The sequence below is a fragment of the Artibeus jamaicensis genome, unplaced genomic scaffold (genome assembly GCF_021234435.1).
Source record: "Artibeus jamaicensis isolate MK-2021 breed Jamaican fruit bat unplaced genomic scaffold, CSHL_Jam_final contig_471, whole genome shotgun sequence".
Lineage (NCBI taxonomy): Eukaryota > Metazoa > Chordata > Mammalia > Chiroptera > Phyllostomidae > Artibeus > Artibeus jamaicensis.
Genome location: NW_026521850.1, coordinates 1,318,576 through 1,345,186, shown reverse-complemented (window position 1 = coordinate 1,345,186; position 26,611 = coordinate 1,318,576). Strand labels below are relative to the sequence as shown.

Sequence of the window (26,611 nt, the reverse complement as noted above, 5' to 3'; positions counted from 1 at the left end):
AACGAGACCCTACAGATGCCCACGAGCTGAACCTTTGAAAGTACAGAAAAGGGGCCCGGCTTCTTGTTTTTATTTTTGTGGCCCACTGCTGGCACCTCGGGTTGGGGACCTTTGATCTCATGCCTGTCTGTCCTCACTCGGCAGATAGGGTAACTGAGGCTGGGGTCGAGGTCCCCAGGCAGAGGGAGGTATTCGGGCTCCCGGGCCCACAGCCATTGTGGGTACAAAAGGCGGGTGGAGTGGAGGGGCAGAGGGGGAGGGTACATGGGGGCGCGGCCCAGCACAGCCCCGCCCCTGCCCTCCCGCGCGCGTCCCCGCCTGGCTAATTAGGAACGCGGTTTGTTTACAAACAAGGGCGCTCCGTAGGTGCGCGCCGCCCCGGCAGTGTACGGCCTAGTTCTAGGTCGATCCTCTACCCCGGGCTTGGAGACTCCGGATGCGGGTAGCGGCGGATAGGCGGGCGGGCTGGCAATGGCCGTGCTCCCGCCTTTTCCACGCCTCCGTGGGGCACCAGGAAATTCGCCGGAGGCGCAAGTCTCCTCCATTAGAGGGAGGGCTGCCCAGGGTCCCCGCCTTGTCGCCGGGGTCGGACGGATGGGCGGGCGCCCCGCCCCAGCGCGCCCCTTGGCCCGGCCCCGCTCGCGGCCGGGTCCGCGGGGCGGGCGGGGGCGCGCGGGGTGGGGCGCGGCGCCGGCGGGGCCGGGACATGTAGTCCGCGCGCCACGGCCTCCCCTGGGCAGCCTCGGCGCGGTCCCGGCCGCGGACTACGACTCCCGCCAGGCGCCGCGGCGCAGCGCATGAGCCCTGCACGGCTCCGGCGCGTCTATTATGCTGCCGGGGCCGGCGAGCCAAAGAGGAGCCGGCCGCGCGGGCCGGGAGGGGACGGCCGCCGGAGCCGCCGAGGCCAAGTACGCCTTTCTTTTGCTTCCTTGCGCGCGCGGGGCGGCGGGCGGCGTGGGCGGCGGCGGGCGGTGCAGGCCCGACAGCGCGGCCCCGCGCTCTCCAGCGCAGGCCGCCGACGCTTCTGGGGAGCCGAGCCCCGGGGCCGCCGCCACCGCCGCCTTTGTGCGCGGCCACGATGCAACAAAGCGCGGCAGCCGTCCGGGCCCCCTCCCCTCCGCCCCCCTCCCATCCCCCCCCCCCGGCCGCCCGCGTCCGGGGCTCGGGGGCGTCGCTGCGGCCGAGGCGCGCAGCCTGGAGTTGGCACGGCCTGCGCGCCCCGCGCCCGCCTGTCTTCCGCGCGCCCTGCCTCACGGAAGGGATTTTTTTCCCCCTTTCCTCTGCCCGCCATCTTTTGGAGGGGGAAACAGGGGAGGACGCGGCGGGTGAGGTGCGCGGCGCGTCCCGGGCCGCGTCGTGCGCTCTGGCGCCACTTTCCTTGCCCCCGCCCAGCCTGCCACGGCTCCCAGCTGCTGCTGCCGCTGCCGCGAGGCTCGCGCTGGGGTGGTGGACGCGGCCGGGGCTGGGGGCGAGGCCAAGCCCGAGCCCCGGCCCTGCGTGGCCGCCCAGGAACCGGCGGCGTGGCTCGGGGGCAGCGCGCTCCCCCAGAGTGAGTTCGGGGTCCCGTGCTGACTCTGAGCCCCTTGGCAGGGTCGGTGCAGTGGAGCCGGGAGGAGATGCAGTTCCCGTTTTGAAATTAGCCTGAAAAAACGCCTAAACCGGGCGAGGTCGAGTTGGAGCGCGAAAAGCGGGGTTGCTTCCTCTGTTTCCTACTCGGGGTGGGCACTGGCGTGACAACGGGGTCCAAGGCCATCGGGCACCCCGAACCCCCAATGTTCCCACGCCCACTGGTCTCCCCTAGAGTAAAGCTGGGGGCTCGGGGGGGGCGGGCCCTCTCTCCCCCACCGGTTGGTCCTCTGGGGGCAGGGCCGGGTGGCGGCCTCGCGCGGCCTCCTTTTCCCCGGGGATAGTTTCGGAGACAAAAGTGGGGGCACGGGGACGAGTCTGCAGGGAAGGGCTCCGGGGCAGTACGGTGGGTTATCTCGTGCGTCCTTTCCTTCGGGCCCGATCCGCGAGTGTTCTTCGACCCTCGCTTTCGGCGGAAAGCTTCCTTCCAGAAGTTCGTAGCCGTGTTAACTGGGTTCCTGACTGCAAGTTAAGGGGTGGGGGAGGGTGTGTTTCAGTAGGCTGACCGTCGGGCTAGGGAAGCCCCGCTTCTTCAGACCATACCTCAAGCCCCGCCGCCCACCCCGGGGGAGGGGGAGGACCCAGAGAGACGTTCTCTGTCCCTCGATCTTTCCTTTGGCGTGGGGCTTCTGTTCTGGGTCCCTGGAGAGGCCCTAGGAAAGCCTGAAACCGGGGCAAGGTCGCCTGGTCTGGCCTGCTTCTTGGGGGCACTTTGTGCTTTCAGGGGGAATCCAGAAAAGTTCTAAGTTCCTGCAAGGGGGAGCCCCTTGGCGTTAGGGACTCCTGCGCCGCCCCTCCCCCGCAGCCCCGAAGGCAGGCCTTTGGTTTGCAAATAGAGGTCTGTGTTTGCCCTTTTCTGCCCCAGGCCTTGCTCTGCGCTGGCGGTTACCGCTCCTCGGAGGCTGGGACAAAGCTGTGGGGGGGCGGAAGGCCGTGCCGGCCGAGGGGGGCACTTCCCTGGCTGTTCGCAAACCTGGGGGCCCCATTTCAGGGTCCCCGAGCCGCTGGATACCTGCCTGCAAGCAGCTCCTCCTCAGTGGCCACCCCTCCACGGTGGGGGGGGGGGGCTCTGGAGGAGGGATTTAAGGCTGGTTCTGGGGGTGGGCGGTTGGCACAGTGGCAGCGTTTGGTTTGTTTTGGGAAAGTGGAGTGTTTGCTTTTCTTCAACGGCGGCAGCTCCCGCGTGCTTGGGAAGGCGCTTCGCATACGGGGTTTGTACACACGCTTTCCCGCCGTGGACTCGCCGAGCTCCGCAGCCCTGGGCAGAAAGGGAAAGTGGGGGGTGTGAGCGAGCGAATCCTCCGGCGTCCCGCCTGCCTGCGCTGCTTCCCCCAGGTTGGCGCGCTGCCAGCCCACTGTGGCGAGCTGCAGGCCACTTCCTGGTTCTTGGCGGCAGGGCTGGCCCGAGGCCCCCAGAGTGGGGGGGGCCAGCGGGTCGCAGCCTCGGTGCCCAGCACCCTGGCTGCCTGGCTTGCTGTCCACTGCTGGTGGGCTCTGCTCTCGCTGGGAGAGCTGCATTCCTCTGTGGGTCCTTGGGGAACTCCCGTAGAGGTGTCTTGGTTTGGGGGGCCGTTGCAGCCTTTGGCTCAGTGGTGTGGGTGGGAAGTGGCGGGTTCCTCCTCTTGTGTCCCCCTGACTGATGGGCAGGGTGCAGGTATGGGCAGCTGGTGCCCCCTGCCAGGCAGGCCTGGGCTTCTGGTGTCTGGTGGAAGCGTTTCTCGCCTTCCGGGGAAATTCGAGTGCCCCGTGTGCTGCACACCCGCCTTCTGGGAACTTGGGGGTGGGGACTCTGGCGACACAGGTCAGCTTGAGTGCCCTCCATCCCACCCACCTGAGGCTCTGCCCCTGATTCAAGGCATCAACAGGTGTTTGGGTCACTGCAGGCCACCTCGAGCCTTCTCAGTAGCCCCGTGGGCACGAAGCCCCGGGGCAGTCTGTGCCCCTGTCCCGGGCACCCACCATCAGAGAACCTCAGGGCTCTGGCAGGCGCAGCCACGCTGGGGGACCCTCGACAAGGTGCAGGTTTAGTGTGGGGACAGGGGCCAGGCCTTGTGCCGCCTCCGTGCCGTGGGCCGAGGGGGTCCTTCCCCTGGCCGTGACCCTCCGGGAGGCACCCGTGCTCAGTCAGCCTCTCTCCGTTTCGGGGCCTTTCTGACCTCCGGTTAGAGCCCGCCGGAAGAAGTTGTGGGATAGTGTCCCTCCCTCCTTGCCACAGCCCCCCACGTGTTGGACAGCGTCAGGGTCTGGGAGTGTTCGGGAAAGTGCTTTTCCAGCGCCCTGGGGAGCAGGCGTCTTGGTGTTTGGTGTCCTGTTGCTCAGCCAGGTTTCTTGCCTGTGACGCGCAGCTGGGCTCAGCCGGGTGCAGTGTCTCCAGAGCGACGTTTAGGAGGGTGATGGCGGGGCCCGGGTGGGGACAGCTGTGTCGCAGACACCGCACTGTCCCGAGGAGCCAGGGCTTGGGCGTGTCTGTCCTGAGCAGGGAGACCAGCGCTCCGGGTGCCCGCCCAGTGCCAGGAGCCGGTGCTGGGCCTCGGCCCTGCCGGCTGCAGGCTCCAGATAAGGCACCCACCCCGCTGTGTTCAACCAGCCTCACTGCCTCCAGGTGCTCCCACCCCGAGGGGCTGGCCAGTGTGCAAGCACATGGGCACCGTCCACCTTCTGGCCCTGGTGCCATCCCCTCTCTGGGGCTCCGGGCGCCTTCCTCGTGGGCAGGGGCGCACGTGCTGCGGGCACCTGCAAGCCTGTACTTGGGGGGGCGGGTGCTGGGAGCCTGGCAGAGCCCCTGATTTCCCAAGAGGTGGCTGGAGAGGGGGGTGGGCAGGGCCACTGCCCTGGACACCAGGGTGGGGCGGTGGCCGTGGCTCCCGGTCTCCCCCAGCCCCTGCATCCTGCTCCCTCGGCCTCACTTCTCGTAGGTGGGATGGTAGGTGAAGGGGCCTCCTGGGGGCTGCCGCCAGGGGTCTGAGGGAAGGACAGAGACCTGCCGGGGACTGCCGCTTCCTCTGGCCGTGCGGTGTGCTCTGGCTCGGGCTGCGGATGCCTGTGTCAGGTGTGCGTGGTGCATGGGACAGTGCTCCGTTGGGACGGGCAGCTCAAGGGGCGGGGCGGGGCTGGGCCCGGGTGTGAGTTGGCACCACCCCTGAGCACGGGGAGGGTGGCCAGATGCTTCTGGTCCCTGGGCTCTGTGATGAGGGGTGGGCACATGCCTGCCCTCTGTGGTCCTGGGGGGACAGGTCCCGAGAGGAAGGGCAGCACTGTGTGCAGGACAGCCAGCCCCTGCAGGGGAGGGGCGTTCAGGGGTTCAGGGCCCTGTTGCGGGCACGAGTGCATGCGGCTGCGACCTTCCTGGGTCCTGGGCTCTGGTTTGGTGTGCAGGCCAAGAAGTGGCACCTGCTGGAGACTTTGTTTCTGGTCGGGGGTCCGGGCCCTGCTGCGCTCACAGCCCTGCTCCTGTGAGTGTGGAGACTGGCCCTGGGCAGACCCGGCCGGGCTGTGCTCTGGAAGGTTCTGGGTTGGTGCAGCCGAGGGCACGCTGAGCCCTGGTCCCTGCAGGCGAGGCTGCGGCTGGCCTGGCCCCCAGGGTGAGCAGCGAGTTGTGCTCGGCGGGGTCGGCGGTGCTGCCACAGCGGGAGTTGTGGGCCCACGTGGAGTTGATGTTCTGGCCAGAAAGGAAGCCATCCTCCGTGAGGGTGCCCGGTCCTGCAGGAGCCGTGGGTGTGGAGTCGTGGGCAAAGGGCGCCACGGCTGCCGGACAGTCCTCCAGATCCAGGGAATCGCCCCAGGGTCCGACCCCTGCCCGCCTTCTGGGCTTCATCTCCCCCTCGCCCACCTCCCCACACCCCTGGGGGCCGGCTGTCCTAGAGCACAGCTCTGCCTGCGGCTGTGCCGAGGTGTGGCCTCGTGGCGGGAGGGCCCCGTGCTGGGTGCTTGTGGAGTGGCTCACAGGCTGCGGGCGGGGCTCCTGGGGCCCTTCTGTGGGGGGCCAGCCGTGCTCTGGCCCCAGGGCAAGCGTGGGGCCCGGTTGGGGTGGTTGGGGCTGCCTTGCAGTGTCAGAGGCCCCTTGGGTGACAGCGTGGTGGCCCCGTTTCCTGCCTGTCCAGGTGTGCTCCTGGCCCGCGCCTGCCCGCCCTCCCTCCCCTGGGGCTCCTCCGGTGGCCGCCCTGGGGCCCCCAGCCCCACGGAAGGCAGCAGTTGGCTCCGTCCATCACTGAAGCCCCGCCCTCCCCTCCCCTCCCCTCCCGGATCCTGTTTCCTGAGGCCCGAGGCTCCAGGGCAGCCACTGGGCTGGTTGGTGGGACTGGCCTGGCCACCTGGGGTCCGGGCGCCCCGGCGGCCTCCCTCAGGCCAGCGCCTTCTGCAGCCTCAGCTCCTTGGGCCAGGGGTGGGATTGTTGAGAGGGGGCCGTGAGAGGTGGTAGCACGGGGTCTGGGGTGGGGGGTGGCCTCGTAGAGGACCTGGGTGGCTTTGTTCCCCTTCATCTCTCAGCCTCCCCTGGGACATTGGGGCTCCCGTGACCCCCACGAAGCCAAGCCAGGGCACCAGGAGGTGGGGCCCCAGGCCCCCCAGGAGGCCAGTCTTGCTGCTGGCAGGGTTGGTTTCCCTGAACAGGGCAGGGGGGAAGGGCGAGGTCCCAGCAGGCCCCGACCCCCCTGCTGAGGTGGGTGCTCGCTCCCCGGCTTTCTCTTTGCCTCTGCCGCCCACCCCACGCTGTCCCCACACACCTCCGCCCTGGACCGGACACAGGAGCCTGCCCCTCCGGCCCCCACGGGGAGCCTGCTGGGACCCTTGTGTCCTCCAACCCGTGTCCTGCAGACTGGTGACGGCCTGGCCCCTTCCTTGGTGTCCCTCCCCCATCCCCGCCGGCCCAGTGAGGGCTCCCGGCTCCTGGCCCACCTTCCAGGGCTTGTCCACCTGGTGGCTGGAGGCTGGCATCCCCCGCCACCCCTGGGGGTGGGCTGTCCCAGAATGCCCGGCTCTGCCCAGGTGTGGCCTTGTGGCAGGAGGGCCGGGGCGGCTGCTGCCGAATCCTCCGGGTGTTTGTACCGTGGTGGTGTCCAGAGGTTCCCATCTGCTGCCTGTTTTGTCCCGGATGCTGATGGGTCCCTCTGGGCTGAGCAGGGGGACAGGGGCTGGGTGTCTGTGTTAGAGTCGAGTCCCAGAGTTCAGGGACCTGGGAAGGGGTTCAGCGACCAGGCCGGTTCCACCTTGCAGCCGGGAGACTCGGGCAAGCTCTCCTGGCCTTGGGCGGGTGGGGGCCGGGCCGGGTGGTGTGGGGTGCAGCTTGTGGCGTGGGGTGTGTGTGACCTGGAGCAGCCAGGCACCCCGCCTCTGCTGGCCGCCCACTCTGGAAACCTCCACCTGGCCCTCGGGGTCCTTCGTTCAGGACTTTGCCAGAACCGCAGGTCTGGGATTTTTTGCCTGATGGTTCGAGGGCTTTGCGGTTTGTCTGCGTTTCCGCTCTGGGTGGTTTCGGACTCTCCCTTGTCAAAGGCGGGTCGTCCGACTTTCCCCGGAGCTGCAGGTGCTGCCCTGCCCTTGGTCCGGCCTCGGGGAGTGGGGGCCCTTCTCAGAGCCTCAGTGTCCCTCTTAGGAACTGGGCCCGACCCTGCCGGGCTGTGCCCGAGGGAGCCCCACCTCCCTGCTGCGGGCCGACCGCCTCGGAGTCCCTCCTCCACAACCGCACACCGCACCAGGGAGCGTCGTCTGCGAATAAATAAGCAGCTCTCTGGAGTGAGGTGGCCGCCACTGCAGGCGTGTGGTGGGTGGGGTGCAGACGCCCAGAGCTGCCCTGCCACCCCCATGGGGAGGAGAGGGGACGGTCAACAGCTGTGGAGTTGCAGACTGCGGGCCACCAACCTGAGGGGCTGCCGGGGACTTGACACCGGGGAAGTTCTCCTCCTGTGTGTGGACCCCCAGGAACACCCCCCGCCCCCCCCCCCCCCCGCCCCGTTTGCTTTGGGCATCGGCCGGAGTTGCCACTGGGCTCTGTGCTGTGTCTGGGCGGAAGGTGCCGGGTCTCTGGCCCCTCGCTTCCCCACCAGGCCTGGTGGATTCCCTCTGAGCGCCCCGGCCTGGCGCTGACCAGTGGGCTCTGGTGGGACCGGTCGGGCAGGCGGGGAGAAGCGGGGATGCCGGCCCCGGGGCTGCAGCCCCTGCCGAGGCAGAGGCCTGGGGTGGTGCTGCGGCCCCTCTTAGGGGGGCGCCCTTGGGTCTCCCCTCTAAGGGAGCACACTGCTGCCTGGTGCGGAACCCCAATCAGCTTGTGTGTTTCCTTTGCATTTCTTTTTAAAGACTTTATTTACTTTTTTTTTAAATTTATTTATTTATTTTTAGAGGGGAAAGGAAGGAGAAACATCAATGTATGGTTGCCCTTTGCGCATCCCCTGCTGGGAACTGGCCTGCAGGGAACCGGCCTGCAACCCAGGCATGTGCCCTGACTGGGAATCGAACCGCAATTTTTTATTTACTTTTATAGAGGAAGGGAGAGAGGGAGAGAAATGTCAACGAGTGGTTGCTTCTCGCACACACACCCCCCCAGTGGGGGACCCGGCCCAGGCCTGTGCCCTGACTGGGAACCGAACGGCCGACCTTTTGCTTTGTGGGACCACACTCAGCCCGGGGAGCCACGCCGGTCAGGGCTGGTCTCCTTTGCTCTGCCCGCCACCCCGGGAGGGGACAGGGAGGGGTGGCCCGTGCCACTTTATGGCCAGGGGGCCCTCTCAGCTTCCCTCTCTCCTGGGCGGCGTTACAGGCTGGCTGTCTCTCCTCCCTGCCGAGCTGGCGCCGGGGCCAAAGGACAAGCCAGGAGGGGACTCTGAGGCAGGAGGCAGGCCTGCCACATGTTTGCAGGGGGTCTCGGGCTGTGGGGTGTTGGGGTGAGGCACCCACCTCTTCGGAAGAGGGGAGCCCCCCAGGCCGTGGGGGAAGGGCTCCCGGTGGCCCACAGTAACCGGCATTGGGTTCAGGGCACGTGAGTGGTGCGGCCCCACACTCTCAGGCGCCTCTCGTGGGTCCCGCCCCATCTGTCCACTCAGGCCCCCTCCGGCTGCTGTGCCGCCCTGTGCGTCCGATCGGGATGCGCCCTGCGGCCGAGGTTGGCGCCGTCTTCCTGCTCAGCCACGTGTGCGGAGCTGGTCCCTGCAGTGAGCCACGCCTGTCTGTCCTGGGGCTCGGGGAGGCTGGTCTCGCCTTGGCCTTTTCCAGGCTCCGAGTGCCCAGGTCCTGTCCAGTCCCTGCCCGTTTCCTGGCTCTCTGGGCCGTGCAGCAGCGCCAGGTGCCTCCCCACCCGGCACTGGCAGTGGGTCGGAGCCTGCTGCCCCCCCCCCCCGCCTCTGCTGCCGGGTCGGGGGGCCGTTGCGCAGGCAGCGGGCAAAGCAGCAGGCGCGTGCGGGACTTGCTGCTGGCCTGGCCCTGGCCTGCGGGCGGTGTCGGATCCCTTGGGTCTTAAAGAGCCTCATGGGGGCCCGGGGCTGGGACCAGCACCGGGAGGCTGTCTTCTGCGGCCTCGGATACCCGGGCCTCTGTGGGTGCTGGTGTTGGAGCAGGGGGCCCCAGAAGAGGTGGGGTGGGGGCCCCAGAAGAGGCGGGGTGTGAGGAGGGCGTGGGCCGCTGCCATCACAGCAGCTGGGACCGGGATATGAGTCACTGGCCACACTGGGCGCAGCTGGCCAGAGCGGGGACGGTGCTCTGATGCTGAGTGATGGAGCCCCTGAGGGTCTTGAGTGGGGAGGGTGGACCCCTGAGGGGCTTCGTGGAGATGCCAGCAGGGGGCGGCGGTGCTCAGACCAGTCGTCACATGGGGCAGAGTTGGGATGCGCTGACCTGCAGGCCGTGGGCGCTGGGCAGCGAGGTGCTACGGAGCCAGGTCTCTGGGCTCAGGGGCGTCCTGGTGGTGCAGACACAGCTTTGGTGCCATTAGCACTGGCTGACACCGCCGAGGTCCCCAGGGAGCCACCAGCCTGGGGCCATGACACTGTGTGACCTGCCCACTGGCTCCGGCTGGCCGCCAGGGGGCGTGGAAGGCAGGGCTGGGCACCTGGTGGGTGATCCGATGTCCTGGGGGGCTGGAAGGGTCGCTTCTCGGGGCGGGCAGGCTTGCTTGGTGGGTGCGGTGTGTCCGAGGCTCCTTTGAGCCCCCTTCGCTCGGGGCTGTGGTGGGGGAGAGTGGGGGTCTGTTTCCCAGCCAGTGCTCTGGGCGACGGCCTTGACTGTGGCTCCTGCCGCTGGTGCAGAGGCCCCGGGGCCCTGGGGAACTCAGGAAGGTCTCCAGGTGTCCCTGACCTGCCACTGTGAGTCCTGGGGTGGCTGGTCCTCCCAAAGGCCACCCGTCCCCTCACGTGCTGGCACGGTCACCAGCCCCGACCTGTGTGAGGGGAGGGACGCGAGGGAGAAGCTGCGAGTGGCCACCGCGCCTGCCCTGCGGGTGGAACTGGTTCCCGCCCTGGAGATGTTGGGGTGCCCTGTGCGCTCTCGCACTGGGTGACGCCCCTCTGGGTCGAGTCGGTGTCCTGGCCACCTCTGGGGCTGTGATGCTGCTTCCTGTCCAGCTCCACACTCTCCTGATGGCCACAGTGCTGGGCAAGGTCTGCAGCCGCCTCCCGCCGTCCCATCAGTCACTGGGCCCTCACTGAGGTTGCCCTCCCGATTGGCTGAGGGCCAGCGGTGTCACAGCCGGCCAGCCATCACAAACCCAGAGCCGGCCCTCAGTTGTCGCGGTCACGGCGGAACCCGACCAGAGGGGCTGTGCCTGCCAGGCTCGGCTCTGTGGGGTCTGCTGTGACGTTCCCTACGAAGTCACCACAGTGCCGCCTGAGCTCTGGCAGGCGGGTGGACGGGCAGTGGCCAGTGAGCCCAGTTCAGCCCTTGGCCTTCCCTGCCTGCAGCCACCTCCCCACCCTTGGGCTGCCCCACCTGCCCAGGTGGCCGGTGCTCGTGTGATTGCTTGTTCCCTGCGCCTCCCTGTCCCCCAGCTTGACAGCAGCAGAGAGTGGTTGAGTGGCAGGTGAGCACAGGCTGGGCCAAGGCACGGGGCTCCACCGCGGCACACGGGACTGCCGGGGGCCGTGGAGGCTGGGAAGGCGGCAGGCCCGGGTAACCGTCCCTCCCCCTGGCAGGTGCTGCCTGGTCCGGCCTGGAACCGGGATGCCGCGCCTCTGCGGGCAGCACGGAGGGTGCGAGGGCCTCCCTGAGCCACTGCTGTGACGGCCAGTGAGCACGCTGCCGGAGGATGTCCGCCACGACGACGGCCACGCCCCCGGGGATGCCGGTGGCCCCGGGCCCCGTGAACCCGCCCCCGCCGGAGGTGTCCAACCCTGCCAAGCCCGGCCGCAAGACCAACCAGCTGCAGTACATGCAGAACGTGGTGGTGAAGACGCTCTGGAAGCACCAGTTCGCCTGGCCCTTCTACCAGCCCGTGGACGCCATCAAGCTGAACCTGCCCGTGAGTGCCCATGGCCCCGGCGCGTGGGCGGGCGTGGGCACAGGCGGTACCCGAGCCTCGGCTGTGCGGGTAGTTTGGCACAGCCCCTGCCTGCAGCACGGAGGATGGTGGGCATCTGCCCGCAGGTGCAGGGACAGCCTTCCGCTCCTTCCCGGCCGCCCCGTGCCCCCGGACCCACCGCCCCGGCTGCTGCTCAGTGCAGAGCTTCCGCGCGGCGGCTCCTCCTTGGTCCCCAGTAGGGAACCCCGGGTGTTGCAGGCTGTCAGCACTTGGCGGCTGGGCTCTGGCCCCGGCTCAGCCCATCTCCCCAGGGGCCTTGAGCGAGGTTTGGCGTGGGGGTGGTGCTGGACCCCCCCACCCCGGTCTTCAGAGTGTGGACCTGCACCCACGCAAAGCCCTTGCCCGGGCAGAGGCCAGCGGCCACCTGCCCTCAGGCCAGCCCCGGCCCCAGTGAGGCTGGGAAGGCCGAGCAGCACAAGGCCATTGCCCTCAGGGTTTGTGAGGTCCTCCCGTTGAACCCGCCAGTAACGCCTGCGAAAACCTCCCCCAGGATTACCATAAGATAATAAAGAGCCCGATGGACATGGGGACCATCAGGAGGAGGCTGGAGAATAGTTACTACTGGAGCGCGAGCGAGTGCATGCAGGACTTCAACACCATGTTCACAAACTGCTACATTTACAACAAGGTGAGGCCACAGGGCGGGGCAGGTGCGGGGGGCGGGGCCGGGGGGGCCAGGCACTTGGCCGTGGCCCTCAGGTGGGCTCAGCGGGTCGGGCCGACACGTGCGGCCCCCACACACAGCCCCGTGCGGGCCGCGTCTGTGCTCGAGGCAGTAAGAGCCTTTTGAGACGAAGGTGACGCAGACCAGACCCTTGAAAACAATCCACAGCCACGGCCCTGTGGGTCACAGGGCCCCGCAGGTCACACAGCTGTCTCACAATCCCAAGGGTCCTGGGTTCGATTCCTGGTCAGGGCACAGGCCTGGGTTGCAGGATTGGTTCCCCGGTCGGGCGTGTGTGGAAAGCAGCCAGTTGATGTTTCTGTCTCTCAGTGATGCTTCTCACATGGACGTTTCTCTCCCTCTTTTTCCTCCGTTTCTCTTTCTAAAACGAAAAGTAAAAATAAAAACGGGAAACGCCGTACCCTTGGCCCTAGACACCTTCCCTGTAGAAACCCCGTTGGAGCCGGTGCAGGTGGAAAACTCCGGGCGCCCGCCCCCCGCACGGCAGTTGGAGGTGGCTGAATGCGTGGTGACACCCACACTCAGTCGCCCCGGCTGACGTGGGGTGCTCCGCGGCGAGGGGAGGTGTCCCCGGGAGGGTCTTCAGGGTGAAGAGCGCATTGGGGAGTCCCCCGGCCGTGCGGGGTCTCCGCTCTGACGGCGGCGTGGTGAAGACGGGCGGCAGGGCTCCCCTTCCGGTCCCCACGGGTCCCCGACGTTCTCCAGGGGCGTTCCCTCGAGCTCGGCCAGCTGCGTCTGCTGCACGCGCCCGGCCCCTTCCCCGCCGTGTAACCCGCCTCTCCCCGTGTCTTCAGCCCACAGATGACATAGTGCTAATGGCCCAAGCCTTAGAGAAAATTTTTCTGCAGAAAGTGGCCCAGATGCCGCAGGAGGAGGTTGAGTTGTTGCCCCCTGCCCCGAAGGGCAAAGGCCGGAAACCGGCTGCGGGAGCCCAGAGCGCAGGTAAGCGGGCGGGTGCGATCCTTCTGGCCTGGGGCCGCCGGTGGAAGTCCGAGAGCCCCGTGTGGGCCGTCTGGGCGGAGATGGCGTAGACCCCGGGCACTGGGTCTCGGCCGCGGCCCTCGCTGGTGCCGACTCAGTGTGCAGGCCCCCTGGGTGGGGGACACTGGCCTTGCTGTGTCACGTGCGTCCCTTTGTTCCTTCCTGGGACTTGGTCTCTCTGGCCCTTGTAATTTCTGTGACAGGAGAGGGGCCGTGCCACCTGCTGGGGAGCCAGGTGGGGGCCAGGTTTAGCGCTAGGAGCCCTGGGGTCTTCCCTGGTCCGGGAACCCAGAACGGGCTCACCGAGGGCGGCCCAGCCCTCGAGAGGCCAGGCAGGTAGGTCTCCAGCGCTGCTGGCCGTGCCGGTCTGCAGGGTCCGCGTGTGCCGGACCTGGCCGAGCAGCCTTGTCTGGGTCACTCAGCCAGTCACTGGTGGCCCCGAGTTCGCCCCAGTTCCTTGGGTGCAGTTACCTCCCAGGCTGCGTGGCTTGTGCGGGCTTTCTCCTGCCAGCTCGGGCCCGGCCACAGGTGGGCAGCCTCGTGTTGGTTTGGCGGGCCCCACGGTGGTGGCGGAGCTGCAGGGCCAGTAGTGCTGGGAAGAGGGGCTCCTCGGGCACCTGGACGGTCTAGAAGCTTCCTGAAGGACTGCGTTTGCTCTGTCTGCCGGGCAGAGCCTGGTGTGTTCAGTTTCCTTTCCTTGTCCCCAAGGTGCCCAGCAGGTGGCAGCCATGCCCTCTGTCTGCCCGGCGACCCCCTTCCAGAATGTCCCCCCCACGGTCTCCCAGACGCCCGTCATTGCTGCCACCCCCGTGCCAACCATCACTGCAAACGTCACGTCGGTCCCCGTGCCCCCAGCTGCCGCCCCACCCCCACCCGTGACGCCGGTCATCCCTGTGGTCCCTCCCACACCGCCCGTGGTCAAGGTGAGTGTCCTCTGGGGGGTAAGGCTGGCTTGAGGCCTGACCAGGGGTCAGGGGGAGGGTGCTGGTCCTGGGCCACCTGTGCCCGGCCACCGACTGCCTGCCTGGCGCCTGGCACATGGGACTTGGGAGTGGTCCTCGCCGTGCCCACGGGGTCAGAGGTGCCTCATTCCTGACGCAGACGAGGAGACCGAGGCTCAGGGACCCGCAGGTCACACAGCTGGCAAGGGCAGGCTGCACTCGGGCCCACGGTTCAGGGCCCTTGCAGGGCCCAGGTCCCAGTGGGGAAGGTGTGTGAGAGCCAGTTGGGAGGGGTCCCAGCCGGGTCGTGCCCCGAGGAGCAGGCCCCAGCGGTTGCCCCGCCTGCCCAGCCACTTCTCCCAGCCCGGCCCGGAGCAGCCCTGCAGCCCCTGACGTGCCGTCTTCTCCAATTTGCCCCTCACAGCGACCCCCTGGGGCAGGCAGTGTTCCCCCATCTTACAGATGAGGAAGCAGGCGCTCAGAGGGGTTAATGGCTCCCGGAAGGTAACACTTCGCCGCTGGGGCTGCAGCCCCCCTCCCCCGGCCTTCACTGCCTGCACTTCCGGGTGGCACCCGGCCGGTCGCCCCTGGCGCCGGGCTGGTTTGGGAGCATGTCCTGTTCGCCACGGCCAGACGAGCCCCCGGGCCTCTGGGACACGCGATTGGCGTCTCGTCGGTGCCTGTGAAGTGTTTGTGGGTGGCCAGCTGTGCCCCTGGCAGGCTGGGGCGGCGACCCCCATGGGCGCTCTAGACAGTGGACCCCTGTGGGGTGCTTGTGGCTCCGAGGGGCTCCCTGCCTGCCTGAGCTGAGATGCACGAGCCAGCCAAGCTGGTCTCGGACACCGACTCCTGGCTTTGGAAGATGGCTGCGATGCCCGGGAGCCTGTAGGCAGGTCTTTTGTGCCTGGGGAGGTCGTGGCTCCCACAGGTCACTCCCTGGACGTGCCCCCTGGGAGTGTCTGCCCCAGACACGCCCACTCAAGGCTCCCTGGAGCATCTTGTCCTCTCCTTGCAGAAACCCGAGCTCACTCCCACTGCCTTCAGGGTCAGGTCCAGACCCGCCCACCCACTCGGCCGGGCAGTCCCAGTTCCACGCCTGCTGCTGCTGCCGCTGCCTGCGCCCCGCCCCTGCCAGCATGCCTCCCCCTCTCCTGCACCCCACAGTTGTCCTTGGAACACCAGCTATGAGACCTCGTCTGGGAGTTTCCCTCTGTCCCTGCTGTCCCCGAGCCAGAGTCCAGCTCGCTGGTGACCCAGTCTGGTGCCTGCTTGGCCACGCCTGACTCTGGAGCCCCCGGCGAGGCACAGCCTAGGGTGCTGCTTAGGCGGGGCTGGAGTGCATGCTGTATCTCCCGGCTCCGTCGTGCCGAGCCCATTGACCGCGGAGCCGTGGGGCAGAGGGAGAGGGCAGCTCAGGGCAGGTTCCAAGTCCAGCTTCACCATGTCCAGCTGTGTGACCTGGGGCCGTTGACACAGCCCCTCTGAGCCTCCGTCCCCCATTGCGTGGGGCAGCTGGGAGGATGGCTGTGGCCGAGCACGGCAGGCATGGCTTTGCTTGGTGCCTGGTGGGTGGTTGGCGCTCCGGAAGCCCAGCGGGGGATGACCCACCCTCTCGTGACCGGGCACGGCCCTGGCACTCACTGGGGAGTTTTGCCATCACAGAAAAAGGGCGTGAAGCGGAAAGCGGACACCACCACGCCCACGACGTCCGCCATCACTGCCAGCCGGAGCGAGTCGCCCCTGCCGTTGTCGGACCCCAAGCAGGCCAAGGTGGTGGCGCGGCGGGAGAGCGGGGGCCGGCCCATCAAGCCACCCAAGAAGGACCTCGAGGACGGGGAGGTGCCCCAGCATGCCGGCAAGAAGGGCAAGCTGTCAGAGCAGCTGCGGCACTGCGACAGCATCCTCAAGGAGCTGCTGTCCAAGAAGCACGCGGCCTACGCCTGGCCCTTCTACAAGCCGGTGGACGCCGAGGCGCTGGAGCTGCACGACTACCACGACATCATCAAGCACCCCATGGACCTCAGCACCGTCAAGGTCCGCGGCCACCGGCGGGTGGGCTTCGTCCCTGCCCCGAGGGGCCAGTGTCCTGGGGCCGGCTCCCTAGGGCAGGTCGGAGCGGCCACGGGCTGTGTGCTGCAACACTCGTCCCTGGGTTTGCAGCTGTGTCTCCATCCAATCCCCTCGTTTCCCCATGTCTTTCACGTTCCTTCCTGCCTCCCATCCTGCAGCGTTTGAGGGTCCCTGTCAGGTTGGGCAAGGAGGCCCCTCGCCTACCACCACCACCACCACCAGGCACCTTCCGGCAGCAGTGGGGATCCGCAGGGGCCGGAAGCTGCACCCACTAGTGGGGCAGCTTCCCACACCCCCTGAGCCCGCAGTATGGCTGCTTCCCTGGACCCATTGACTGTGCTCTCTCCACTGGGAGCCCGGTGATGTCGGCTACTCTTGTTTTCTTTTAAGACTTTCTTTTTAGAGAGAGGGGAAGGGAGGGAGAAGGAGAGGGAGAGAAACATCAGTGTGTGGTTGCCTCTCACATGTGCCCCCTACTAGGGACCCCGGTCAGCAACCCAGGCATGTGCCCTGACTGGGAATTGGACTGGCAACCCTTTGGTTCTCAGGCTGGTGCTTAATCCACTGAGCGACAGCAGCCAGAGCAGCTGCTTTTGTTTAGGTCGTTTTCCCCTGTGGGAGTGAAATGCAGACAGAGTTCTTGTCAGGGTTCAGGCAGAGTAGAGGCACCACCTCGTCTGCTGCTGACCCTCTGCCTGGTGATGATCCTTGGAGATGGTTCGGTTGCCTCTTTCCGGATTCGCCCGTGGTCTAGCTGGCTCTCTCCAGGCTGGTTTTGACTGTGGGGACAGCAGGAGTGTGGGCTCCTGAGTGCTGTGCAGGGCCCTGGCTCTGGGCTGAGAGCTGCTGGGTGGCCCTCAGCACCCGGCAGGGCCGCCCTCCCATCTCACTGTCTCCACGCAGGCCCGGGTCCCCTCAAGGCCGGACCTGGCCTGGACCTGGGGAGTGGGGGGCGCAGGGTTGGGCCTCCCAGAAAGGGGCGCTCTCACACTCCTGCCTTTGGTTGGGGGACCCAAGGCTGCCACTTGGGGGGACTCCACCCTGTTGGAGCCTTGCGCTGAGCCAGCAGGAGAGGGGAGTCTGTTCGTCATACCAGCAACACTCACCCACCTCGTTCTCAGTCGCCACCTTGCAGCGTCCCTCAAGGGTGGCACTTGTGCTCACCCCCCCCCCCACTGTCCTGCTGGGATGGTCTACTTCTGCGAAGGGTGCTAGCACCTGGGTTTTTACCGAGCAAAAACCAAGTGATGTTTTGTGAATTTAGTGGACCCTCAGGGTTAGTGGGGTATTTTTCCAGAAGCTCCTTCCCCTGCAGAGCCCCTGCTCTCAGGGACCTTGGCGTGTGACAAGATCTGTGTGCCGAGCTGGAAGCTTTGGGAAAGGCAGGGGTCCCACGGTGGCTGGGCGGCAGGAGCCTGGCTTCCTGGCCAGTGCTGTTTTCAGCACGGGGTGTCTGCCTGACTCTGGGGGCCTGAGCCGGCCCCTGCCAGCCCTCCAGCCCCTGTCCCCTGCTCTCTCTGGGCTCCTGTGTTAGTGATCTCGGGGCGGCAGTGGAGGGTCCCGCGTCTGTGCACAGGGGTGGGGAGTCGGTCGCAACTAGGTTGCCGGGCAGGGCCCGTGACGCCCCGCCCCTTTGTGTTACAGAAGAAGATGGACAGCCGCGAGTACCCGGACGCACAGGGCTTTGCAGCCGACATCCGGCTAATGTTCTCCAACTGTTACAAGTACAACCCGCCAGACCACGAGGTGGTGGCCATGGCCCGGAAGCTGCAGGTAACCCGAGGCGCTGGCGGGGGGCGGGGTGGGTCCTGCTGGGCACCGGTGGGATCAGCAGCCCTGGGTGGGATCTGGGGAAAGACACAGGCGTCTCGGGGGACATCCTGTGGGGAGACCGCGGAGCCTCACCTGCCCAGCACTTTTGCCCTGACGGCCCTCGGGGACTTGGTGACAAATAGGCCCCTCTGCCTTCTGGAAGCTACAGGCTTAGGTCGGGGCGGGCAGCGAGCAGAACGCTCTGGCTGGACGCCGAGGGAGGGACGCCTAATGTCCCTCCCCCTCCGGCAGCCTCCCTGACTGCGGGCCCCTGTGAACCCCTGTGCTGGGGGTGCGGGGGTGGTCCCGAGCCCGTGAGGGAGGACTCTGGTGGACATTGCATCGGGTGACCGCGGCCGTGCGCGCGCCTGATAACCGTTGGGGCCCAAGGGCGAGTGGGAGGAGCCCACACGGACGTGCGCGCGCCCCTGCCGTGCGTGCGCGTTGCCGTCAGTCTGGGCGCTGCGCCATGTTTCAGTGCCCAGGACCTGTTTTCACTCAGCTCGCTGTGGGCCATTCCCAAGCACTGATGGCACCGCAGTTTTAAATGCTGTGCAAGCAGACCCGGCTGCTGTGGCTCAGTGGACTGAGTGCCAGCCTGCAAACCGAAGGGTCGCTGGTTCGATTCCCAGTCAGCGAGTGTGTGGGTTGTGGGCGGGGCCCCAGGAGGGGGCATGCCAGTGGCAACCACACATTGATGTTTCTCTTCCTCTGTTCCTCTCCTTTCCACTCTCTCAAAAAAAAATAAATAAAATCCTGAGAAGTCAGTAAATAATCAGAGGATTTCTTTGGAGGACAGAGTAAGAATTGTGGACATCTTTCCTCTTCCAATAGCTTCTCTTTTCACAGAACTGAGGACATTTGTTTGTTAAGCGGTTCCTAGTCCCTCCTTGGGAATCCTTTTGAAACCCCTGTGCAGGTGCTCCCAGTGTCTGCCTCGGCCGCCAGGGCCCGGATGGGAGGCATGAGCCATGTCCGCTGTTTCCGCCTCTCCTCCCAGGGGGGCCCTGCCCTTGGTCCTTCCAACCCCTTTCATGTGTGATGTGGTCAGAGGTCCCGGAGGTCCCAGAACACCCACAGGAAGCCACCAGGACCCACGGTTTCGTACTGTGGCCGTGCAGAAGTCCTCGAAGAGCACTGTGGGGTCATTGCTGGGTGATAGTGCTGGCGGGAGGTGGGCCTGAGCCGAGTGCCGCGGCCCGGGGCCTGGCTCTGCCTGCAGAGGCTGAGAAGCTGCACGAGCCATGCACATGTGGTAGTCATGCTTTGCGTGTGTGCGCGCTGAGCAGGCACGCTGCTTCCTGGGCACCGGCCTGCCTCTGGGAGAGTCTCAGCCTGGAGGGGCGTCTTGGGACCAGAGCCCAGCGTGGGCTCTTCTGGGAGCCAGTGCCGCATCTGTGGGTTCGAAGCTTGTGGGGGTAAACCTGGGTGGATTCAGGATGCAAACTTGGCAAAGCAAAGTCTCCTCTTGCTGCTTCCTGGCCACAGCGCTCCTAAGACCGAGGTCCCACTGGGTGCTGGTCTCGACAGGAGACCTTTGCCTTTTAAACAGCTGCCTTCTGGACCTACCTGGTGCTGCAGCAACACAGCCACGCAAAGAAGCGGGGAAGTGGGAGCTGGCACCGGTGCGGGGACCCCATAGCAGACCAGAGCTCACAGGACAGCGCTCCCACTGTGTGGCTCCAGGTGGCAGGCCCCCGGGACATTGGACCTGCCAGCGGAAGGGAAATGCCGAGCCACAGCAGGCCGTGGCCCCTCGCCTGCTGCCTGGAGAGGGAGGGGAGCGAGCCAGGCCATCTCCTCGGAGGGCCCGACCTTCTGTGCAGCTTCCTTGTGGGTCTGAGGGCGTCTCAGGAAGCGGGGGCCCCCTCTGAGGGGCTGCCTCGGGTAGTGTCCGGGACCTCAAGCGGCCCCTGCTCTCCCACAGGATGTGTTTGAGATGCGGTTTGCCAAGATGCCAGACGAGCCGGCAGAAGTGCCCACGGTGCCTGCCCCTGCGGCCCCGGCCGTGAGCAAGGGCACGGAGAGCAGCCGAAGCAGCGAGGAGAGCTCCTCGGACTCGGGAAGCTCGGACTCGGAGGAGGAGCGGGCCACCCGGCTGGCCGAGCTGCAGGAGCAGGTGGGCCTCGCGCACAGCCCTGCTTCCCAGGCCCCTGCCCCGCTGCGGTGTCCTGGGAGGGGCCCCCTCGGGCAGGGGCGCTCGCTGGCTCACGTCCCTGTGGGTGGCTGGAGCACGCAGGCCCGTGAGTGCACGTGAGGGGCCTCAGCTGCCCCAGAGAGGCCTGGGATGGGGGCAGTGGCAGGAGGCCAGGCCATGTGGTCCTGGCAGCCTGTATCGGAGGGGTGCGGGCTCCCCCAGGCACAGGGCTGTCCCACCCCAGCTTCGGGCCACCGATGCTTTCTCCAACCTGTGTTGTTTGGATGACGAGATGAGAGCGAGGTCTGGCAGCGGGCAGGTGCTCGATTTCTGGGGTTTCTGGCAGGGAGAAGAGAGAGCAGAGTGGACGTGGCCCTTCTGCAGGCACCAGGGTGGGGTGGGCATCGGACCTGGACACGAGCCTCGTTAGACACGACCCGGCCGGAAGACGGCTCTGGGGCGCAGCTGTTGGGCGGGTTGCTGTGTCAGCCCCTGCGCCTGCTGGAGGCCGGAGGCCCGTCTGCCCACCGGCCCGGTCTGGGGCCCGGTCTGGGGTGCGGTGGCTCCCTCGTGTCCCTGGGGCCGCTGAGACGAGAAACACAGTGAGAGCACGTACCCCGGCACGCGTCCGTACCGGGTCCTTGCAACCTCCTCGACCTGCTGTTTGGTGCCCTTCGGGCAGCCGGTCCACCCTCTGTCTTCCTCACCTGAGAAATAAAACTTGATGAGAACAAAGCCACCTGCCCCGGGCCGAGTGTTCATTTCACCAGGGTGTCCCTGCTGCTCTCTTGGCCTCTGTGACCAGGCGCCTTGCCTGCAGTTTACCCGAGGGCCAGTGACGGGTTAGCATCCCCGAGGTGCGGTGGGGGCGGAGTGCGGCTCTGGGCCTGTATGGTGCCCCCCCCCAGGCGCTGCTTGCCCGGCTCAGCCGCCTGCTCTCTTCCAGCTGAAGGCCGTGCACGAGCAGCTGGCTGCCCTGTCTCAGGCCCCTGTGAACAAGCCAAAGAGGAAGAAAGAGAAGAAGGAGAAGGAGAAGAGGAAGAAGGACAAGGACAAAGACAAGGAGCGGCACAAGGCCAGGTCCGAGGATGAGAGAAAGGCCAAGGCCACCCCACCTGCCAAGGCCGCCCCGCAGAAGAAGGCGCCCGCCAGGAAGGCCAACAGCACGGCCGCGGCCGGCAGGTGGGCCCTGCCGTCGCCCGGCCCCTAGGTCTCCTGTCCCACCGACTCCACCCAGGCCGCCACAACTCGCATAACAAGGGGGGGCTAACAAGGGGGGGGCGGCCGGGAAGGTGGCGGCTCTGGAGGGCCCTGGAGCCAACCTGCGTGCCTGGTGGGGACCTCAGCATCTTAAGGCTTTAGGGACACTTCCCTGACCTGGGCCCAGGAATTTAATTTGGGGACACTCCCTCTCTCCCTTCCGGGCGGTGAGGCGAAGTCAAGATTTCTTGCACTGTCTGAGTCCAGGTCTGGTGGGGGGATAAGGCCGCCTCCAGGATGGGCTGAGGACAGGCTGAGGGCAGGTTTGTGGAGCTGGCTTTCCTTCCCAGACGTTTGCTGGGACCCGTCCTCGGAGCGGTCTGGGCCCAGAACATCACTGTTGGCATTGACCATGAACTCAGTTCTCTTCACAGATGGAGGACCAGCTGGGTTATGAGTTTGTTCTTGGTGGTCCGGGGTGGGCGGGGCGGTCTGTGCCTGCTCGGACAGTGCCGCGGTTGTGGACGGCGTGGGCAGCGGAGCGTGGGCCATGCCCTCCGACCTCCTTTGCGCCGGCAGGGCCCCGGCCCGTTGTCCTTTACTATCTTCCCTGCTGATGGGAAGGTGTGTGTTTTCCTGGTGAGTCCGGCCAGACATGGGTCGGTTTTACCTGTGGTCCTGCTTTCTCTGGCTTTTCTCTGTTCTCACTTTCTTCCTTGCTTCCTTGCTGGTCTTACTTTCACTGTTGCCATTTGCTTGCTTTGGGCCTAACATGTTTTCATTTTTCTAGCTTCTTAGTGTTATTCATTTATATTTAGAGGGGAAGGGAAGGAGAGAGAGAGAGAAATACCAATGTATGGTTGCCTCTCGTGCATCCCCTGCTGGGAAATGGCCTGCAACCCAGGCATGTGCCCTGACTGGGAATCGAACCGCGATCCCTTAGTTTGCAGGCCCGTGCTCAATCCACTGAGCTACGCTTTAGCTGCTTCTGGTGGGAGCTCTGAGGCTTCCCCGTTTTTCCGTTTTTAACACCAAGCAGCTGCCCCCGGCGCTGCCTTACCCGACACCAGGCTTTCAAGGCCTCGTGATTTCGTTCTGTTCAAAACTTCTTTCATTTCCCTTCAGGCTTTCTCTGGACCGTGGGCCCTTGGGCAGCGTCTCGTCCGCAGATACGAGGGGGCTTTTCTGGGAGTGTGTCGGTCGTGGATTCAGCGGTTGGCACGCTCACATGTCCTGGGGTGTGTCTCACGCTCGCATTTCCTGGGGTGTGTCTCGGGGCCCACCCGGCGAGGGCCACGCGTGCCCTGGAGGAGAAGCGTGTGGGCCCCGGCTGCTGGGTGCCTGGGGCGTGAACGTCATACAGACAAAAAAGTCAGATCGACGTGGTGGGTGATCGTTGGGGTCTTGTCTGTTGCTGGTCTGTTTTACTAACTGACTGGATCCTCCAACTGGGGATTTCTCCCCCCCCTGTAGTGCGCTGCCCGGTTTTGCTTCATGAACTTGGAGGCCTGGTGTTTAGATGGGCCACGTTTGAGGTGCGGTGTCCTCGTGGTCAGGGGGCCCCGTCGTCCCTAGGCAGGCGCTCCTCTGTCCGAAGTCACTGTCGCTGAAGGGAGTTGAGCTCCCGCAGCTTTCTTTGGATGAGCGTTCACACGGTCGATTTCTCTCTCTGTTGTTTTTTTTTTTTAGCCTACTTCTGTCATTCTATTTAAATTGGGTGGAAACCTCGGAGTCAGGTCTTGTTCCTTTTTTTTTTCCTTTAAAAATTTTAGAGTAGAAGAGTGGGAGAGAAGCATCACTGTGTGGTTGCCTCTGGTGTACCCACAATGGGGGCACGTGCCCTGGCTGGGAATTGAACCCGCCACCCTTTGGTTCTTAGGCCGGTGCTCAATCCACTGAGCCACACCAGTCGGGGCCAGGTCCCGTTTCTCCTGCAGCCTGCTTGTCTCTCTCTTCTACGGGGTTTTCAGGTGGTTTATACTTCACGTGTAATCCATTCCACTTGCGTCTGGGTTCACTAGCTCCGTGCATCCTGCCTGCCCCCGTGTTTTCTACTCCCGCCCCTCCGCCTGCTGCCTCAGGGATGACTTGGCACGAGATGGGTTTTGACCTATTGAGTCAATGCCTGTGGGGAGCTGCGGGTGGCTGTTTTCCGGGCGGGACCTGGAGACCACCCAGCTGTGAGCGGGGGCTGCCCGTCCCTGCAGACGAGCCAGCAGCCCCAGGCTGCCTGGGGCACCGTCTGAGCGCGTCCTTGGTAGGGGTTCCTTGTCCTACAGAGGAAGGGGCTGGACAGAAGCGGGTCGGGCAGGGGACCCGAGGGGACGGTGGCTCCACGCCGCGACGCTGTTTGCCTCCTGCCTCAGACAGCCGAAGAAGGGCGGCAAGCAGGCCTCGGCCCCCTACGACTCGGAGGAGGAGGAGGAGGGCCTGCCCATGAGCTACGACGAGAAGCGCCAGCTGAGCCTGGACATCAACCGACTGCCCGGGGAGAAGCTGGGCCGGGTGGTGCACATCATCCAGTCCCGGGAGCCCTCGCTCAGGGACTCCAACCCCGATGAGATCGAGATCGACTTTGAGACGCTGAAGCCCACCACGCTGCGGGAGCTTGAGAGATACGTGAAGTCGTGTTTACAGAAGAAGCAGCGGAAGCCGTTCTGTGAGTGGCTGGGCTGGGCCGGGGCCTGGGTGGGGCGTGTCGCTGCGGCGGGGCGCCGCGCCGCAGCCCCTCCCCCTCCTCCCCGCCTCAGAGTGCTCTCCGCAGTCCCCAGGGGAAGCCTGGCAGCCCCTCGCCCCAGGTTCTGCCCACTCCCCACCCCAACCAGGTGGGCAACCAGGACTCGGGTTGGCTACCTGCCCCCACTCACTCAAGTGCAGTTAAGGTCCCGGGCACACCCTTTCCTGCTCTGTGTTTGGGGCCCATGTTGGGGTACACCAGCCAGGGTCAGCGGTCCCGAGCCTCCTCGGAGGGACACAGCTCTGGGGCCGTGTCCCGGCTCACAGGACGGGAATGAGGTCCCGGGGAGTGGGAGGAAGGGCAGGTCCACCCAGGACTCCTGAGCCTGCATGGGACCCCTCAGGGCATGTGGCACTCACTTGGGTGGACCCACTCACGTGGGTGGAGTGAGAGCTTTATGACCCTTCTTCGGTCCCCCGTGGCCTTGGGCACTGGCCCGGGTTCACTGCTGTTGCCATGGCAGCAGGGAGCACCCTGAGTCGGAGGGTCAAGGCTTCTGTGGTGGCCCTGCCCTTCCTCGGGGGGTGTCCCCAAGCCACACGTGTCCTGTCTGTGCTCTTGTCTCGGGCTTTGTGAAACAGGAGGCACAGCTGTACGTGGTGAGGGCGCAGAGTCTGCCACAGCCCTGGGGGTCGGGCAGGGGCAGGGAAGATCCAGGAGGTGGAGGGGCGCACTTGGTGGCCGGCTGCCTGTCACTTCTCCCCTCCCCGTCTCAGCTCCTCCTGCTTCCACAGCAACCAGCGGGAAGAAGCAGGCAGCCAAGTCGAAGGAGGAGTTGGCTCAGGAAAAGAAGAAGGAGCTGGAGAAGCGGCTGCAGGACGTCAGTGGGCAGCTGAGCAGCAGGAAGCCTGCCAAGAAAGGTACGGTCCACAGGGTCCCCACAGCCATACCCCAGGCTGCTCTCTCCGGAGGGGGCAGGGCCAGGCGAGCGCCGGTGGCTCCGCCATGTCATGAGACCCCAGCTTCCTTGTCTGTAACCTGGGGACAGAAGTCCAGGCCATGGGGAGGGTGAACAGATGGCGGCATCTGTGACTGCCACTTTCCAGAGTGCTCCGAGAGGGCTCTCGGGCAAGGCCCAGCAGTGGTGTTTTGGGACTGGACCCTGAGGCTTGGGGGACGTCAGGCTGACCCCCAGCCCCTGCTGTGAGCTTTCTGGCTGCCCCTAGGTTGTAACACCAGTCCCCAGCGTGTTAAAAACCAACATCCCTGGTGGGGGCAGCTCTGACTCCCGGCCTGGGCCCTGTGCTTTGTGGACTGCGGGTCTCGTTTCAGGGGAGCAGGGCGTTGCCACCTTGCCTCCTTCCTTTGGAACCTGCAAGGAGCGGCAGAGACCTTTTCCTGCCTCTGGGACAGTGGGGCCCGGGTGGTGCCCAGGTGGGGGTGGTCAGCGCCCGGTCCCATCTCAGTGATCATGCATCAGCCGGTGCTGCGGCTTGGACAGGCTCTGCTGCCTGCCTGCGTCCCCGAAGGCTGGGGGCTCCCCTTGGGTCAGCCCTGGGGAGGGCAGTGAGGTGTCCCGGTGCTGCTGCCTGCGCCACCTGACTGATGAGTGGGGTCTATATTCCTCAGTGGGTGGGGATGCTCAGCCCACTCCCCATCTGCCCTTTAGTACATTGCCTTCATTTTTTCCATCTCGAGGGTCTTGGATGGACGAGTGTCCAGAAGTTCTGGTCAGTTCTGACACCGTCTGCTCAGCCCCACAAGATCAGCCCACCCCAGGGCCCAGGTGCGAGTCCTGGGCCTCTCGCACCCCTGACCTACCTGTACACCACAGGGTCCCCACACTCCCACCTCAGTTCCGGCCGAGTCGCAGCGGCGCAGTAGGGCGCGGGACTTCCCTTAGGGTTTCCTGGGAAGGCGGTTCCGGACGGCAGCCGGGCTGAGAGGTGGGCGGAGCCAGCCCTAGGGACCAGGAGCTGCCCTCTCCTCCCAGGCATAAGGCCATCCTATCCTCCCCAGGGCTTGGTCTTCTGGCGACCAGCCACATCCTGTGCCTGTCTGGGGCCCCAGCCGGGATCCCTCATTAGCATAAAGTCAGGTGTGGCCCAAAGTTGCTGCTTATAAAGACACATTCTTACCCCTCCGGGAATCCCAAGGGCCTTTGGAGCTGCGGGCCAGGGACTCAACAGACTCCAAATTGAGGCCTTTTCACCCCGCGACCTCATTATCACATCAGTTCACGTAGATAAGATGTGTGTTCATGTTTACTGAGTGGGCGGGTCAAGGCATGCGGTGGGGTGGGAAGGGGCAGATGCGCTGGAAAGGCTGCCTGGAGATGAGCACCGCAGACACGTGGGGCGGAGCGAGGTACCCGGAGGGCTGGTGGGCGGGGCCAGGGGCGAGGTGGGCGGGGCGAGCGGGAATGAGCCTCACGCCCCTTGGTCTCCCCCAGAGAAATCGGGCGCGGCGCCCCCTGGAGGGCCTTCCAGGCTCAGCAGCAGCAGCTCCTCCGAGTCCGGGAGCAGCACCTCCAGCGGATCAAGCTCGGACAGCAGCGACTCGGAGTGAGGTCGGCGCCGCCGGCGCAGCCCCGCCTGCCGGCCTCTGCGGTGTTCCTTCCTGGATAATATACTACTACTTTTGTTCATGGTGTGCAGGTTTCTTTTTAATCCAGTGTCACGGTATCTTCCCGGTTTTGCTTTAATAGGTCAAAAGGTCTTTTGTCATGTGTGCACTAGACTTTATGAGCAGGTATGAGACTTCAAAAAGTCCTTCCTTTGCCGCTGAGTTCGGCCGCTCGGAGATGGCAGCTCCAGACGCTAACCTGGTAACCATAGAAATCATGGAAGATGTCAGCGGGACGTTCCTGGCAAGCCCCCTTCCTTAGGCCTCACCCGGTCCGCAAAGCTCGCTTGTGCGGAGGCAGTTTCTCTGGGGAGGCCCTGCACGTGGATTCTTGGCTTTGCAAGCAGGTGGTGTCCTC

The 26,611-nt window shown here is 65.8% G+C and overlaps 1 protein-coding gene across 5 annotated transcripts; it reads left to right on the top strand.

Annotated features, from left to right (window-relative positions):
• Window positions 1-801: 801 nt before the first annotated feature.
• On the top strand, window positions 802-26,275 carry BRD3 (bromodomain containing 3). 5 transcript variants are annotated; one of them, XM_037127617.2, is made up of 12 exons: window positions 802-908; window positions 10,740-11,065; window positions 11,616-11,753; window positions 12,659-12,752; window positions 13,500-13,714; window positions 15,395-15,766; window positions 17,447-17,575; window positions 19,542-19,733; window positions 20,698-20,933; window positions 23,318-23,610; window positions 24,405-24,548; window positions 26,081-26,275. In XM_037127617.2, the coding sequence occupies exons 2-12, from the start codon at window positions 10,853-10,855 to the stop codon at window positions 26,194-26,196; spliced, it is 2,142 nt and encodes a 713-aa protein (XP_036983512.2). In that variant the 5' UTR covers window positions 802-908; window positions 10,740-10,852; the 3' UTR covers window positions 26,197-26,275. The 5 variants fall into 5 exon arrangements, with proteins under 5 accessions (XP_036983512.2, XP_036983511.2, XP_036983508.2 ...); XM_037127616.2 differs by having other exon boundaries at window positions 12,605-12,752; window positions 24,423-24,548; XM_037127613.2 differs by having other exon boundaries at window positions 12,605-12,752.
• Window positions 26,276-26,611: the final 336 nt, after the last annotated feature.

Excerpts from the sequence above, each read along its gene's own strand:
- BRD3 (XM_037127613.2), top strand. The coding sequence starts at position 10,853 with ATGTCCGCCACGACGACGGCCACGCCCCCGGGGATGCCGGTGGCCCCG. Across the intron at positions 11,754-12,604 it reads ACTGCTACATTTACAACAAG|CCCACAGATGACATAGTGCT; the intron begins GTGAGGCCACAG and ends CCGTGTCTTCAG. Across the intron at positions 17,576-19,541 it reads CCATGGCCCGGAAGCTGCAG|GATGTGTTTGAGATGCGGTT; the intron begins GTAACCCGAGGC and ends GCTCTCCCACAG.